Below are 16,546 nucleotides of genomic sequence, written 5' to 3' on the forward strand. Positions count from 1 at the left end.
AGTTGGCACCTCTCCAAGTGTCACTTTCCTAGTGTAAAAGGAAAATGATATTACGACCACGTTACCTAGGGGAGTCAGGTTCGGTTTGCTCCCCCTTTGGGTTCTGCTAATGGTAAACACTGCCTAACTCAGCTGTTCCTGGAAGAGGGTCTCTGCTCACTTCACATCTTTTCAAAGTGTCTTTGAATCTCTCTGAGCCTCAATTTCCCCTCTGTGAAAGGGGTTTGGTCGTGTCACTCCATCTGCCCTCAGTCTGAAACAGACCCGGGCATAGAGTGCTGGTAAAGGGTGCTTTTACTTTGGGAGCTGCTGGGTTCCACACACAGAGCGGAGGCTCCACCATCCAGCCGTGCAGCTAAGACACGGGGCTTTCCCGATTGTGGACTACAACTCCCAGCGTTCCTCGAGACTCACCCCCAACCCCGGCCAAGTATCGCGTGAAATGACGCGACCTCCGGAGGCTTTATCAGGCTGCGGGCTGGTTCCGCAGCCTGAGTTCACTCCCTGCTCAGTGCCTGGGGCCTTTGGTGTCGCCACGGGCACAGTGCCATTCACACCATGGCTTGCGTCTCGACTGCCCCACTTCCTCTCGAGAAACGTGGGTCCTTGGAACATCTTTAGTGTCGGAGCTCGGGCCGCAGGCAGCTCCGCGGCGGCGGCAGAACAGGTAACCAGATGAGCCGGGCCTGGGGCTCTGTCTTTTGCAGGTACGGAGGGGCGTGCCCTGGTCCCTCCACCGAGGTCCGGGTCTTGGGCCTCGCGGCCCCTCTCCCTTCTCCCCTTACCGGGGCTCAGATCTTGGCCAGACCACTGCGTGCCTCTGTCGCCCCGCCTTTTGTGGTCCCCTGTGGGTTTCGCTCTGATACCCAGGCAGCCCCGGCACTTGGCCTAGCCCCGACTTCACCGGGCCAGCCTAGTCCTGGACCCTCGCTCCTCGCCTTCACGTCTGAAGCCTCCTACTTGCCCTGCCCTGGGGAACCTTCGGCGTGGGCCAGGCCCCGACTAATCTGTTTAGTCTTTCTTAGCCTCTCCGGTTGAAGAGGCGGTTGACTCAGCCCAGGCCTTTCACATCCTGGTGTCATTGTCCTGTATCTTGTGAAGGAGAAGTCAGAGCCCTGCGGGGAAGGAGGGGGGAGATTGGCACCGCGAAGTGGAAGGGGAGGTTCGGGGTCAGAATGTTGCCCGAACCTGGAGGGTGGCCAGACTTTGGTTTCTACGATGCCCTTTGATGAAGAACTAACGGATTTTCTGACTGGAGCTCCGTCAGGATAGACGGGGCAGTGTAGCAAGTTGAAAAGCAAGTAAGTTGGCTTTCCTAGGGCTTTGTTTGAATTCCCCTGTAAAATGGGAGTGAAATACCTGTCTTATAAATGGGCCACTTATCTGTAACCTTGGACAAATCACTTCTGCTTTTTTAGTTTACTTCTCTTTAAATTGGGGATAAACAATGCTTGCTTTGCAGGGTCATTGCAAGGGTTAAAACACAAGATAAATGTATAAACTCCTCATTTAAATATCAGTCATCGTTTCAGCAAAGAATGAATTTACCCACTGTGGTACCTAGCCCCTTTCTGTGGGTCAGGTTATTTTGACCCTGAGCCTAACTTTAAAAACAAAATGAGGGAGTTCCCGTTTTGGCTCAGCAGAAATGAACCTGACTAGTACCCATGAAGATGTGGATTCAGTCCCTCGCTCAGTGGGTTAAAGATCTGGCGTTGCCACAAGCTGCGGTGTAGGTTGCAGACTGGGCTCAGATCTGGTGTTCCTGTGGCTGTGGCATAGGCCGGCAGCTGCAGCTTGAATTCAACCTCTAGCCTGGGAACCTCCATATGCTGCACCTGTGGTGCTAAAAAGCAAAAAACAAAACCACCACAATGAGGAGTTCCTGCCATGACACAGTGGGTTAAGGATCCAATATGTCTGTGGCATCATGGATTAGACCCCCAGCTAGGCACAGCGGGTTAAGGATTAGCCTTGCCACAGCTGTGGTGTGGGTCACAGCTGTGGCTCGGATTTTATTCCTGGCCCTGGGAACTTCCATATCGTTTGGGTGTGGCTGAGAAAAAGTGAGTGTAATACCTCTCCCTGGGTTGTTATGGGAAATACATGAAAGTACAGGAAGCTGTTTGACAGAATCTGAAGGGCTGTGCCAATGCTGGTTGTTGTTCTCAGGACCTCTGGAATGGATGGACTCTTCCTGAGCAGCTTGGCTAATTTGCAGCAGCTGGACAATGTTCCTCTTTAATATCTGTCTGTCAGCATAACCATCACATCGTTTCACTTTGGTAAGGTGACCTTTTTACTGTGTATAGTGTCTTTGTCTTATCACAGGTATTAAGATCAGTCACAGGTGTGGTGAGACCTTTGACTTTTTTCTTTTTTCCCCTCCCTTGGCATGTTTGTCACCCTCACTCCTTTATGTGTGTTTCAACCTTGTAAACAAACCATAAAACTCTGTGTGCCTGTCAGAAGAACAGCATTGGAGCTATTTGGTGTTCGCTGTAAGAAAATGCCCTTTATTTTTATTAGGTGGCAGGGACTCACAACTCCGAATTCTGTATAGAAAAGCACCTGGATCCAAGTCTTACAATGGCTTCAAGACAACCAGAAGTGCCTGGTAAACTTAATTCTTTTTTGGTAAAGTTATCTTTTGCCCTTAACGTTTTAAGCTAGGTAGAAACCACTTTTTGCGAACCATATATTAATATGACACCAGGAGAGTATTTAGACTTTAACAGATTGGCATCATTTAAACATCATCTTATTAACCACCCAGCCCAGGTGTGAACCCAAAACCTAACTTGAAAGAACAGTCATTTCATTTAAGGGTGTGACAGATTTGTCACTTTCCTATGTATCAAATAAATAGTCAGAATAAGTTGTGTAGTTCTTGTAGCGAAAGGATTAAACTCCCCCCCCCCCTTTTTTTTTTTTTTTGTGAGGAGCTGGTAGGACGGCAGGAGGAATGAAAGTCTGGGGAAAAGTTTCCAGGCAAATTGAATTTAGTCATGAAAATGCTCATTGCAGCATTTAGTGAGTCCTGGGTCTAGATAGGTGTTAATTTCTGGTTTAGGGAAATCCCTCCTTGGACTGTTAGTGGAAAGGGCCAGTGAGTTTTAAGATCTTTTTAAAAAGATTTAAACATTTAACATTTCAGTTTAAAAAATCAAATCATTCAAGTTTTGATTCTCAGTGAAGTATAGATATAGTGTCCATCTCTCAGGGTTGCTGTGAAGATCAAACATAAAATTCATGAAAATGTGAGGTAAAAGTTAATGATGAATAGGGAAATACTGTCCAGAAAATTTTTTGGTCTCTAATTGTAGGACTGTATTTCCTAGTAAATACCAGCTGGCTTTATTATTGTTAGGAAGGCTATTGGGCTGGCTGTGGGGAGGAGTCCTTAACATATTTTTGAAATTGCTCCCAGTTGAGTGGAGTAACTGAGTCTCCCTCGTCTCCCAGTATGGGTCCGTCTCTAGTCTCTCACTTCATCACCTTGTATTTTGGTTTGTCTTTCATCGTCGTCAGGATGACCACCAACTCCCTGTAAGCATCCTGGCCATGGGGTTGCTTGCATTACGTTAATGCTTGTAGAGTGGGGAGTGTGGGGGTGTTGCATGTAGAGTGTGAACACTGGCTTTGAGGTCTGTCTTCCAGCCCCCACCTCACACTTGCTAGCTCGGTGTCACTTAAGAACCATGCCTATTTGCTGAGCTGGAAAATGGGAAGATTTTCTGTTTAATGGGGATTAGGAAAGATGAGAAATGTAAGTGCCTGGCAAGGAAGGGTACTTGGTAATTATTATTCGCTTGTATGTTTAAGTTGAGGTAATTCACATACCATCAAATCCAGCCATTTAAAGTGAACAGTTTAATGATGTTTAATATATTCACGAGGTTGTGCAGTCATCATCACTGTCTAATTCCAGAATATCACCCTCATCCCAAAAAGGAAACCTTGTCCCTTTAGTCAAGTCCCTCCTCATCCTTCCAGTGGCTCCTCCCTGTCCACCCCTGGCTCTTGGCAAGGACCAGTCCTCTATTTCAGTGGATTTGTTAGTATTTGTTATTAATGTAGTCATGTAGCTGCATAGTCTCCTTGCTGTTTGTTTACACGGGGCTCTTTGCTGGTTTTGGATGTTATTACCACACAGGTTGATGTCTTGGAGGGTGTGATTGTGTAATTATAGAAACAAGAAAATGTCACACTGGAGGCAGGATCTGGACATTAGTTCTGCTATGAAAGGATCAGCAAACAAACAAAGTGAACTTTGCTTCCTTGGTCTGGCAGAGCTGAGAGTGCCCTGAGGTGGGGAACCTGCGTCACACTGGGGCATTCTGCCGGTCCATTCTGGTGGACAGGAATGGCAGGATCAGCTGGCAGTGCTTTGTGAGAATGAGTGTCAGCAGTTTGTGTGATGAAGATTGGCTCTGCTATTTAGTCATGTAGAACACTTGAAACTAGTGATGCCGCTGGGCAGCATATTGTTTTACATATTTCTTGTCATAGTGCTCTTGTTTTCTTTGTCTTTTAAAAATTTTTAAATTATAGTTGATTTACTGTGTTGTACCAATTTCTGCTGTACAGGAAAGTGACTCAGTTATACATGTATATACACTTTTTTTGTACTTTTCCATCATAGTCTGTCCCAGGAGACTGGATATTATTCTTTGTGCTCTGCAGTAGGACCTTGTTGTTTGTTCATTTTTTTTTTTTTTTTTTTTTTGGTCTTTTTAGGGCCACACCCGCAGCACATGGAGGTTCCCAGGCTAGGCGTTGAATTGGAGCTGTAGCTATGGCGTAGGTGGACATAGCTACAGTAATGCCAGATCCGAGCCATGTCTGCAACCTACGTGGCAATGCCAGATCCTTAACCCATTGAGAGAGGCCAGGGATTGAACCTGCATCCTCATGGATTCTAGTCAGATTCATTTGCACTGAGCCATGATGGGAACTCCTGTTTATCCATTCTAAACGTAATAGTTGTGCATCGACTAACCCCAAATACCCAGTAAATCCCACTCCTTCCCCTCTCCCCCTTGGCAACCACAAATCTGTTCTCTGTGTCTGTGGATCTGTTTCTGTTTTGTAGATAGGTTCATTTGTGCCATATTTTAGATTCAACATGTAAGTGACATCATATGTATTTGTCTTTCTCTTTCTGACTTATTTCATGATAATCTCTAGTTACATCCATACTGCTGTGGATGGCATTATTTCATTCTTTTTTATGGCTAAGTAATATTTCATTGTATATATATATGTACTACATCTTCCTAATCCATTCATCTGTCAGTGGACATTTAGGTTGCTTCCATGTCTTGGCTATTGTGAATAGTGCTGCTATGAACATAGGGGTGCGTATCTTTTTGAATTACAGTTTCGTTTAGATATATTCCCAGAAGTGGGATTGCTGGATCATATAGTAATTCTATTTTTAGTTTTATGAGGATCGGGCATGTTTTCCATAATGGTCGTACCAATTTACATTCCTACCAACAGCATAGGAGGGTTCCCCCTCTAGCATTTGTTACTTGTAGACTTTTGAATGATGGCCATTCTGACTGGTGTAGTTTCTTTGCATTTCTCTAGTAATTAGTGATGTTGAGCATCTTTTCATGGATAGTGCTTTTGTTTTAAGTGAGGTAGGAAAGACAGGCTTTGCCACCTCTGGGCCTTCATTTCCTCATCTATAAAATGGGAACAAGACTTTATTTATATCCTCAGTCTTGCCTGAGACACGGAAACTTGGGATTGTCATGGGGGGTGACTTCTGTGGCCTAAAGAACACAAGCTCTGAAACTGGAGAAGTTTGGGTTTTGATTCCTTACTGAACTTTGAAGTTGTGTGATGTCACAGGTAAATTGAAATTGAACTTTGGTTTTCCTAATCCGTAAACATGGATTAGGGCTGCTGAGCGGGTTAAGGGGAGAATCCCAAGTGTCAGGTAGAGAAGGAAGGCATTAGGACTATTCATCCTTTCCCTAACTGGCTTAGCTTCTCCAGAACCCTCCCTCCCAGAATAAGTGTTCAGAGCTTTCCTGTTTACAGATTAATTTAAAGCTACTGGGATGTTCAGCTGCTGAGCCCACCCTGACAGGTGTCTCTGTTCCTAGCTCTTGAGCCTAGTGGGCCTCTAGGCAAGATGTCCCTGCCCATCGGGATGTACCGCCGGGCATTCAGCTATGATGATGCCCTCGAGGACCCTGCGCCCATGACTCCTCCTCCATCGGACATGGGCAGCATCCCCTGGAAGCCAGTGATTCCAGAGCGCAAGTATCAGCACCTCGCCAAGGTATTTGACCCTGCTGACTGCTGCTGGCAGGCCCGTCCCCTTCATTCTCCTCCCCCTGTTCCAGAAGCTGCCAGTGGCTCCCGGAACCCATCGAATCGGGCAGCTACCAATCCCTGTTTATGTTATGTTTTCCGTGGAGTTGGTGGGCTGGCCTTTTTAATTCAAAACTAGAGGGAGTTCCCGTCGTGGTGCAGTGGTTAACGAATCCGACTAGGAACCATGAGGTTGCGGGTTCGATCCCTCCTGGCCTTGCTCAGTGGGTTGACGATCCGGTGTTGCCGTGAGCTGTGGTGTAGGTTGCAGACGCGGCTCGGATCCCGCGTTGCTGTGGCTCTGGCGTAGGCCGGTGGCTACAGCTCCGATTCGACCCCTAGCCTGGGAACCTCCATATGCCACAGGAGTGGCCCAAGAAATGGCAAAAAGACCAAAAAAAAAAAAAAACTAGAATGGCCATGTTTTCTCCTACCTGAGACACCTCCCCCATCTCCTCTACCCACCCCCACCCCCGTCATTTCCACAGCATTAAATCCAAGCTCTTTTGTCTTGGTCTGGCTTTGCATGATCCAGGTGCCACTGCACCCCCCCAACTGCCAGCCAAATCCCTTGTGACCCACACATGCAAGTTACCTAAGATTTCTTGGTGCTTACTAGGATTTTGGATGCCTCTGAGCCTTTGCTTCTCACTGCTCCAATTGCCTGGAATGTTCATGATCCCCATCCTGTCATCTTCCTCCATCCGCTTGACACATGGTCTCCCTTAAGTCTTAGCTCCAAAACATTTCTTCTGTGAAGGTGTTCCTCCATCCTTCCAAGGAGACTGACCCCTCCTTTTGAGGTCTCCAGTGTACTGTGGAGCCCTGTCGTAATTCCTGTGTTACTTTGTCACCCCCCATTAGCTTCCTGGGGGCAGGGGCCATGTCTGGGTTGTACTCACCTGTAGTATCTAGCAGAGGACATGGCATAAAGTAGATTCCAAAACTTTGGCTCTTTCCTGTGATCTTCCTCATGCTGTTCCTCCTGCCTCAGATGCCCTTTCCCACTGCTGTCCTCTGCGGGAGCTGCCTCCTTCCTAAGGCCCTCCTGACACACAGGCAGGCACACACCTTATCTGCTGTCACAGCCTTGCGGTGCAGTTGGGTGCTTGTGGGTGTGGCCCTGACGTCTGTGCTGCCTGATGGCGGGGACTGTGTCTGCCTTGTTTCTGACTCCCCAGCCACCAAGAATGCCAGGACAGTGGTCCTGTTGCCTGAATAAGACAGGCCTGCCCAGTTCAGATGAATCCTTTTAGCTTGAGGCTAGAATTTTGCTGCATTTCAAGCCATGTGACAGCTCAGGTCCTGACAGCAAGGACCAGGAAGCACTTGCCTATACAGTCCTCAGTGTGAGTCCCCCCGACAGCGTGTGTGGCAGCAGTGAGCTTGGGCGCACGGCTTCATGCCTCAGCCACTGCATCTCTGCGAGAGAGGTGAAAACACTTGATGTCGTGGAGGTGGTGTGGGGATTCAGTGAAAGGGGACTGAGAGGCTCGGCACGTATTGGGTGTGGAGGTGATGTGACTGCTGGCTCCCGGCTTACTCACTTGGTAGAGCTGCATTTGATCTTTGCTCTCTAATGAGTGTGCCCCCCCCACCTCCTTAAGCTCTCAGTACAGGGCGCTCCCTCCTATGGAAGCTGCCCCTACGGCCCTGGGGGAAGTTCACCGTGTCCGAAATCTGAGATCTGACCCAGTCAATTGTTGAGGTGGAAACAATTTGTGTAAAAAGTACGGGCAGTACTGGGAGAAAAGGGCCCCGGCAGCCTTGCTGTGCTGCCAAAGCAGCAGACTCCCGGGACCGGAGCAGAAAATAAACAAGGCTCCAGATAGTGCTTGGAAGGGCGGCACGCCCTTTTCCTTTATGAAGGCTTCTGCTTGCAAAGAATGGGCTTCTGGTTTTTTTGCTGCACCCCAGCTGGAACAGCTGACAGTGTGGAACAACTGCTCTAAGGAGAGCCCAACCTGACTCATGACAGGCATTTTTTCGTTTGGCCTAACCATCCGCATCCCAACCATCCGCTGTCCTCCAAGTGAGGAAGCAGAGGTTCAGGTGTCAGCTTAGTAGGCTGAGAAGTTTAAATCCTGTTCTGGATCAGGAATACAGCATTGCAGTACTTCTGCTCCCCTCCTTTCTGACCATCTTTCTTCTCATTTCCTTGGGAGAAGCAGAATCCCATTCTCTGCTTCCACGTAGTCTGTGCCTGGTGTCAGGAGTTTAAAGAAGGCAGCATGTTCCAGCTCTCATGTTAAAGATGAGCTACGAAGACTTTTTGGTTTTTTTAAAAGACTGTTCCTTGAACCCTTGGAGCAACGGTCCTCAAAGTGTGGACCAAGCAGCATCAGCATAACTTGGGAATTTTGTAGAAACAAAATTCTTGAGCCTCACCCCAGACCTACTGAATCGGCTCTGAGCTGGGGCCTAGCAGTCTGTTTAGCGCGCCCTCTGGTGGAGTCTGGTGCTCGGCAAAGTTTGAGAACCACTTAGTGAATGCAGTGATTGCTTAAGCAAGAGAGCGTTTCGGTGCTAGGTGTACGGTCAGCGCCTAGGGGAGGTGTTTCTTCTCATTCGAGGGCACAGTAATCTGGACTGTATATTCGACAGATGTAGTCTGGGAAGAGAGTAGAGCTCAGCTTCAAATCCTGGCTCTCCCACTTGTATAAACACAGGCTCTTCATATAATGTCTTATTGTTGTCGCTGCAGATTATATAAACCTAATGGTGTGGGGATGACCAGCCCCCTTTCGTGTGTTTCCTCATGCATCACGTTATTCCCAAAGGAGTGAGTTGAATCACGTGACACCCTTGTCCTGCTCAATGCCTCCTTACCCCTCTTAAACAGGTGGAGGAAGGGGATGCCAGCGCCTCCTCCCCTGCTGTACCCCTGCCACCGGCCACTGACAGTGCGGACAAGGTCCCTGTGGTGAAGGCTAAAGCTACCCATGTCATCATGAGTTCTCTGATCACAAGTAAGCACTCTGCGCCTTGGAAATAGGGAGAAGTGGGAGTGGGGGAGGGTTTAGATTTCCTGTAACCAGCCGCGGGGATCCTGCAACCCACCTGCCTTAGCCTGTCCTGACCAAGCCCCGCAGAGGTCAGTCTGGCTGCTGAGTCACCAGTATTGACTCTGTTTAGGTGGAAGATTGGCCAGCAATTAAGCATCTCAGTTGATTTAGGTGCACACCTGCTGCTTTGTTGACACAGCCTTATTTTCCCACCTCTGTCAGTGTGGCCTTGGGCAAGTTATTTGACTGTGGAGGCTGTTTCTCCCTCTACAGGTGGGAGAGGCAGGCGGGGAGAGTTAGATGGCACCAGTGCCCCTGGGGCTGGAAGCTGCTGCTGCGACTCAAGCTCTGCTGGAGAAGGAGACAGCACGAGGAGCTCCACCTGCCCCGTGGTTACTTTTTAATTGAGGGGCTCAAAGTTTTTCCTTTTCCTGGACCTTGAGGCAGATTTTGGGCCTCAGGTGTTTTTAATCTTAAGAACGTGTGATTTGTTGCTTTTGCTGCAGGGGTGTGGGTTGCCGGCACCGTGGGTTAAAGGATCTGCAGCTGGGATTCAGTCTCTGGCCCAGGAACTTGCATATGCTGCAGGTGCAGCCAAAAAAAGAACAAAATGTGTGATTTGTGTTCCTGATTAAGACTGGAAACAAGAGACCTTGAATTTTTTTTTTTTTTTAAACCCTTATAACAAGTTAACTAGACTTGTTCTGAAAGGCCCTTCTAGTTGCTGTGGGAAGTGAGCAGTTGTTAGACAGCTCTGCTTGTCAGCCGCAGCACCTAGAAGTTCCTCTTAATTGGCTCCGTTTTGAAGTCAGAAGCCCTTGTTTATTTGCTCTGGGAGGGCATCAGTTTATCTTGGACATTTCCTGCAGAACTCACAGAACTCACCCTGGAGCCAAAAGTCCAAACTCTTTGGACTTTTCCTTATTCACACATAAATGCACTATTTGAATCAGCAACTACTGCTTGTATTTTAAAAGCTTGAGAAAGTGTTCTGGCAGTGTTAGGAAGCTTAATCATTGTTTTTTTTTAGCACAATATAACTTCTTTATTGAAAATACAGTATACCAGAGTTCCCGTCGTGGTGCAACAGAAATGAATCTGACTGTTGTGAGGGCAGCCCTGAAAAGCAAAAAGAAAATAAATAAATAAAACAGTTTACCAACACCATAGAACATTTTAGCCCATCACTATATACGGTGATTCAGATACCTTAGTCATTTCCATACATATGCGTATTTTTATTTATTTTTATTATTATTTTTTTGTCTTTTCTAGGGCTGTACCCATGGCAGATGGAGGTTCCCAGGCTAGAGGTCTAATTGGAGCTGTAGCCGCCAGCCTATACCACAGCAACGCGGGATCCTTAACCCAATGAGCGAGGCCAGGGATGGAACATGCAACCTCATGGTTCCTAGTTGGATTCATTAACCACTAAGCCACGATGGGAATTCCCGCATATTTTTAAATAATTGTAGATATAATAGACAAGCCATTCTATTTTTTTTTTTCAGTTAATACTGCCATGAACTTTTGATGTTCTACAATCTTAAATTTAAAAAACTGAATTTAAAATTCTGGTATTACTGTACCGTATTCATTAAATCCTTTCCTGCTTTTAAATTTTCCAGGTGACCACCTGGTTAGACTGGAAAACGTCTTTTTACAGTGTGTGTGATTTTGTGTTTTTCCTTTGTTTCTGTTTCTGATGGGAATAAAATAGCCCCTTAGAAGGAGAATGGCTAAGTCATAAAGGACATCTGGAGTCTGGACTTTTGGTCCACAGCTGCCACGTTCCTGTACACAGGGGTGTATTATGTAGTATGTGGGTACAGATCAAGCAGAAATCCTACCATCAGTCATTCTAGGGTATAACTGACATCGATGACGAGATAATCGGGACAGACTGGACCTCACAGGGAGCTGAGTCTGTCTGCCGGGCCAGGTACCTGCCAGGCCAAGAACCGTGGTGGCCAGATTCACACACGGGAAATGTTGGCTCAGTAGACCATGGCTAGCCCCAGATATATTCTCCCTGGTTTGGATTAATTGGTACCTTGGTGCCATCTAGCCTAAATGTGGCCTGTTTCTCTTTGGGGAAGGTCTTAACGAGGGTGGTTAAATCTCTCAGGGGAAACTTGATATTTAGAGAACTTGCCTTGTTTCTGAATGTCAGCTGCCTTCTCCATGTTGCTTTTCTAAGTAAAATGTCCCAGGGCACAAACGAGAGGCAGGTGAGGAGTGTTGCCTTGGAGGTCATCCGGCTGCCCCTTCAGGTGTAACCTGCTCTTTAGCTTGGTGTGAGGGAAGGCTTCTCCTGCTTACAGAAGCTTTGTGTGAGCTTCAGAATTCCTGCTGAGGTGCCTGTCTGGGAGAATCCTCTTCCCCAGATGGCCGGGTTGGTTTCTTGCTCCCAGGGAGAACCGTGGGTGTGTGTGTGTTGATCTCCCCTGGATTGTGATGGGAGAGGGGGATGGGCATGACTGTCGTCTCCTCTGTTCCCAGAACAGACCCAAGAGAGCATTCAGCGTTTTGAGCAACAGGCAGGGCTGAGAGATGCTGGCTACACACCCCACAAGGGCCTTACCACCGAGGAGACCAACTACCTTCGAGTGGCAGAAGCGCTCCACGTAAGCTTGTTTTCTTAGGAATTTTCAAAAAACAAAACCCAGAATTGGGAGTCCTCTTGTGGGTGCAGTGGGTAAGGATCTGGCGTTGTCATTGCTTGTGGCGTGGGTTCAATCCCTGGCCCAGGAACTTCCACATGCTGTGGGTGTGGCCAAAAAACCTAAAAAGTCAAACCCCAGACTGGTAGCGCAGTGGGTTAAGGATCCAGCATTGTCACTGCAGTGGCTGGGGGCACCGCTGTGGCACAGGTTTGATCCCTAGCTTGGGAATTTCTGCATGCCACAAGAGCGGCCCCCCTCCCAGAAACAAAACTGAAACCCCTAACCTTCATCATTCATAGCTTAAAGTGTGGCGCTGATTTGGAAGCTACCAGCCTACCTAGTTGGGGGCTGTGGAGAGTGATGGAAAGAGACTTGGGCGAGGAATTTAGAACCGGTTTAATCTCCCTTGTGGTCACGCTCTAGCTGAAAGCTCCAGGGCTCTTGGCCGCATAGTTTCTGCTCATCCGTCTGTGAAGCGTGCTGTTTCAGCTGGTTCTGTTGAGGAGGCTGAGATGCGGTTCTGAGCTTATGCGTGTGATATGGGGAGCACCTGATATACGGACAGCAGAGCCAGTGCAGGTCTCTGCACCACAGTGATCCACACTGGGGGAGGGGAGAGCAGGGTGTTGGGGGCAGGGGGCAGTTGCAACAGAGGTAACCCTGCCTAGGAAGGAATAAATTATGCTCTATATTAAAAGCACATTGGGGAGTTCCCGTCGTGGCGCAGTGGTTAAGGAATCTGACTAGGAACCATGAGGTTGCGGGTTCGGTCCCTGCCCTTGCTCAGTGGGTTAACGATCCGGCGTTGCCGTGAGCTGTGGTGTAGGTTGCAGACGCGGCTCGGATCCCGCGTTGCTGTGGCTCTGGCGTAGGCCGGTGGCTACAGCTCCGATTCAACCCCTAGCCTGGGAACCTCCATATGCCACGGGAGCGGCCCAAGAAATAGCAACAACAACAAAAGACAAAAAGACAAAAAAAAAAAAAAAAAAAAAACCCACATTGGAATGTTTTTGCTCAGATGAATAATTTTCAGTGAGGTTAATGATAACCAAATACTTGTATGAATAAAATAGTTTCACTTGACTTTCTTTCAGGGAGTATCACTTTATACTTAATAGTGCTTCGGTGTTTAGGAAGTACTCACGGTCACTTCATCTTTGCATTAATTCTTTGATGGAGATACTCTTCTTGCTCATGTTTTATAAATGAAGAAATTGAGCTCCCGGGTTATGTATTTAACCAGTCAGAACCTGAACTCACGTCTCCTGAGGTGCTGTTTGCCCAGATTCCAGGGTTGTCTTGAGACTCTGGCTTCTGAGGGGGCTCGTAAGGAGGATTGTGTACACCGTACATGGGAGGGGGGACAGTGGAGTGAGTGGCCTGTGGGCAGGGGTACGAGCCATTGTGGACGCTTGCATTTTGTCATGAGCACCCCGGATGATTTCTACCCACTGAACTTAGAACCACTGCTGTGGGAGGTCAGGGTTGGGGTGGTTGCATTTTGTCATGAGCACCCCAGATGATTTCTACCCACTTCTACCCACTGAACTTAGAACCACTGCTGTGGGAGGTCAGGGTTGGGGTGGTGGCCAGCCTGAGGTCTCAGACAAGACAGATGCTTGTGGGGAGGGGCCCTGTCAGCCTTTGAGAACTTTCCAGGGCAAGTATCAGCCTGAATTCCAGTTGCACAACTCACCCTGTGTAAGGGTGGCATTGAATGTGGCCCATCCTCTGCATCTTGGCCACATGAGTAGAATGTGAGGATGGCTGGAATGCCAGCTCACCGAACTTGATATGTTGAGTGTTTGAGAACATTCGGATGTGGTTATTTGAAGTGTAGCCTTGGCTAAGCGCTGGCATTCTAGACACAAGCACAGAGTGTGTGGGAGCCCTGGCCTGGGAGCAGCGAGAAGTGGGCTTGTCGCCCCAGCTGGACTGCTGGTCTGCGTGTCTGATGTCTGTTTGCAGTGCTGCGGGGCCCAGCATGACTGGTTTGGGAGGGAAAGACTGCACACAGGGAGCATTTAGCTGGATGAGAGGGCCAGAGTCGGCCCTGAGGGACGGGGAGTGGCAGGGTTGCGCAGTAGGAGAGGCAGTGAGGAAGCTGCAGCTGGGGTGCCGGCCTGCTCGCTTACTGGCTGGTCCGTGTGCGAAAATCCAAAGCTCTGGTGTGGGCTTAGTAGAGAGATGGTTGAAATATGTTTTAGAATGAATTTTTTTAAAATGGAACATGGTGTAGTAGGACAAAAAAGGAATGTCTGTCCTGTAATGCATAATTATTCCACCTGTTAATGTTTTTTGTTTTTGTTTTTTTGCATGAAGCTAGTGTAAACCAGATTGTTTATACCCAAACTTGCTGTTTTGTATTTGCTGATTTTTAAAAAGCCTCTCATCTTACCCATCTGAACAGAAACTAAAGCTGCAGAGTGGAGAGATAACGAGAGAGGAGAAGCAGCCGGCCTCCACCCAGTCCACCCCGAGCAGCAGCCCTCACTCTTCCCCAAAGCAGAAGTCCCGGTGAGTCCTTCCTGCCAAAGAAAAGCTAGCGCCCCATCCAACACCTGAGGACAGCCTGTGGCTTCCAAGAAGATATGTGATGAGCATATGTTTTATTCTTTCTCTTCCAGAGGCTGGTTCACTTCTGGTTCTTCCATAGCCTTACCTGGTCCCAATCTCAGCGCCATGGATTCTGGAAGCGGGGATAAAGACAGAAGCTCAGCAGATAAGTGGGGTCTCTTTGCACCAAGATCCCTCCAGAAGTCGGATTCAGGTAAGGCAGCGCTTTCCCACAAAAGAAGGCGGTGTGGTGGGCATTTCACCATGTGTGCTGTGAGCTGCCTGCTGATTTTGCAGTCATTTGCTCTGTGGCTTCCTTCTGCAGGAAGTTTTGCCACTCAGGTGTACAGAGGAGCCCAGAAACCTTCTCCAATGGAACTGATTCGTGTGCAGGCCACCCGAATGGCTGAGGACCCAGCAACATTCCAGCCGCCCAAGATGGACATCCCAGTGATAGAAGGGAAGAAACAGCTGCCTCGGACCCACAATCTCAAACCCCGGGACTTGAATGTTCTCACGCCCACTGGCTTCTAGAGCCATCTGTTCCAGGGACTCTGGCTAGAGCGTGTCTTGTGCCCTGCTCCCTTTACCTTGGCTCTGACATAGGAAAGGTTTTGTTTTGTCTTTTTAAAAATCTCTCAAATGGAGGCTGGAGCTGGAGACATAATCCGTCTTTGAGAAACAGTGTGCAAAGCTTGTCCTTGTGTGGAAGAAGCCATCTCGTATCGCTTTAGTGTAGACAAAATAATGTCAGTAGGTGTACGGGGACCTCATTACTTATTTTTGGTATCCTTTATATACACAGAACAAATGATGTTTGTGTTGGTCCAAAACCAAGGCTTCTTGATTCCTTTGCCATGCTCCATGTGAGCATGGACACATGGGGGCCTTCACTGACTAGGGTAGACAACTTTGGTCTTCCTGGCTGTGCTGGCACCATGTGCTCCAGCCTTGCTAGTGAGGGGGACCCGAGATCTGTTGAGGTCTGGGTACACTTAAGAGGGAGACTTGGCAGGGATCCTCTTTTCTGAGCTGAAACTGGAGTCTGTGCTTTTAGGAAGATGCTGAGGATCACGTGGTTCTGTGGCCAGTACCTAGTGCAGTAGCTCTTAGGCCAGTGCTATTGGAGGGATGCTTCTCTTTTATGTGTCACTGAACAAAACACTAGTCCTGTATCCTTTGTTGCACTTTAAGGTGAGATTAGTTTAACTCATTTGGTCGAAGACTTCCTAAGGGAGAAAATTCAGTCTACTGGTTTGGTAATAGATAGATGGGTATTAAACTTTCTGCAAACTATTGCCTTTGGAAGCAAACTTGCCTTTGGAATAGATAAGCAATGAGATCTTGCTGTGTAGCACTGGGATCTATATCTAGTCACCTATGATGGAGCATGATAATGTGAGAAAAAAGAATGTATACATGTATGTGTAACTGGGTCACCTTGCCGTACAGTAGAAAATTGACAGAACACTGTAAACCAGCTGTAATGCAAAAAATAAAAATCATTATAAAAAAAACTTTCTTAAAGAAGGCAGCAACTGCAGTTGGAGGATAGTCTTGAGGTTCCCGTGAAACTAGCATTGCCCTATTTTGATTTTTATCGTTTAGGCCAAGGCCTGAACTTTTTTTTCTTTTTCCCTGGGAGGTGGAAGAATTAATCACTGCCCCCCCCCCGACACACCCCACCAAACGAGCCTCATACCTTTATAGACAAACATGTACCTTACTGAGGAAAGGAACTAGGGAACCACCTTTTCACTTCTCACTGTGTACATGTTCAACCACTGTCTTGAAAACTGTTTCAGATTTCTGCTGTCTTTTGCTTTGGACAGTGTTGCATCTAGACAAGGAGCTGAGCTGACCTTCCACAGAGACCTGGAGTCTGAAATGATCAGAACAATTAATTTATTTGTGTCTTCTGTTATGCTTGTATTTCTTATTTTGACAATAAAAAGCCTGACTACTTTCTCAAATGTGGATGGCAGTTTT

General features: G+C 47.7%; 1 protein-coding gene across 6 annotated transcripts; it reads left to right on the plus strand.

Moving 5' to 3' along the window:
• The first annotated feature begins 493 nt into the window (after nt 1-493).
• KIAA1191 lies at nt 494-16,530 on the plus strand. 6 transcript variants are annotated; one of them, XM_005661474.4, is made up of 9 exons: nt 494-707; nt 2,173-2,285; nt 2,530-2,617; nt 6,120-6,298; nt 9,173-9,299; nt 11,838-11,962; nt 14,412-14,518; nt 14,629-14,771; nt 14,883-16,530. In XM_005661474.4, exons 3-9 carry the CDS (start codon nt 2,590-2,592, stop codon nt 15,089-15,091), a joined length of 918 nt encoding a protein of 305 aa, XP_005661531.1. In that variant the 5' UTR covers nt 494-707; nt 2,173-2,285; nt 2,530-2,589; the 3' UTR covers nt 15,092-16,530.
• Nucleotides 16,531-16,546: the final 16 nt, after the last annotated feature.

The sequence above is a fragment of the Sus scrofa genome, chromosome 2, assembly GCF_054392235.1.
Source record: "Sus scrofa isolate SSC_HxYL_T2T_F1_AM1 chromosome 2, Sscrofa_HxYL_maternal_Yorkshire_Landrace_v2.0, whole genome shotgun sequence".
NCBI classification, from domain to species: domain Eukaryota; kingdom Metazoa; phylum Chordata; class Mammalia; order Artiodactyla; family Suidae; genus Sus; species Sus scrofa.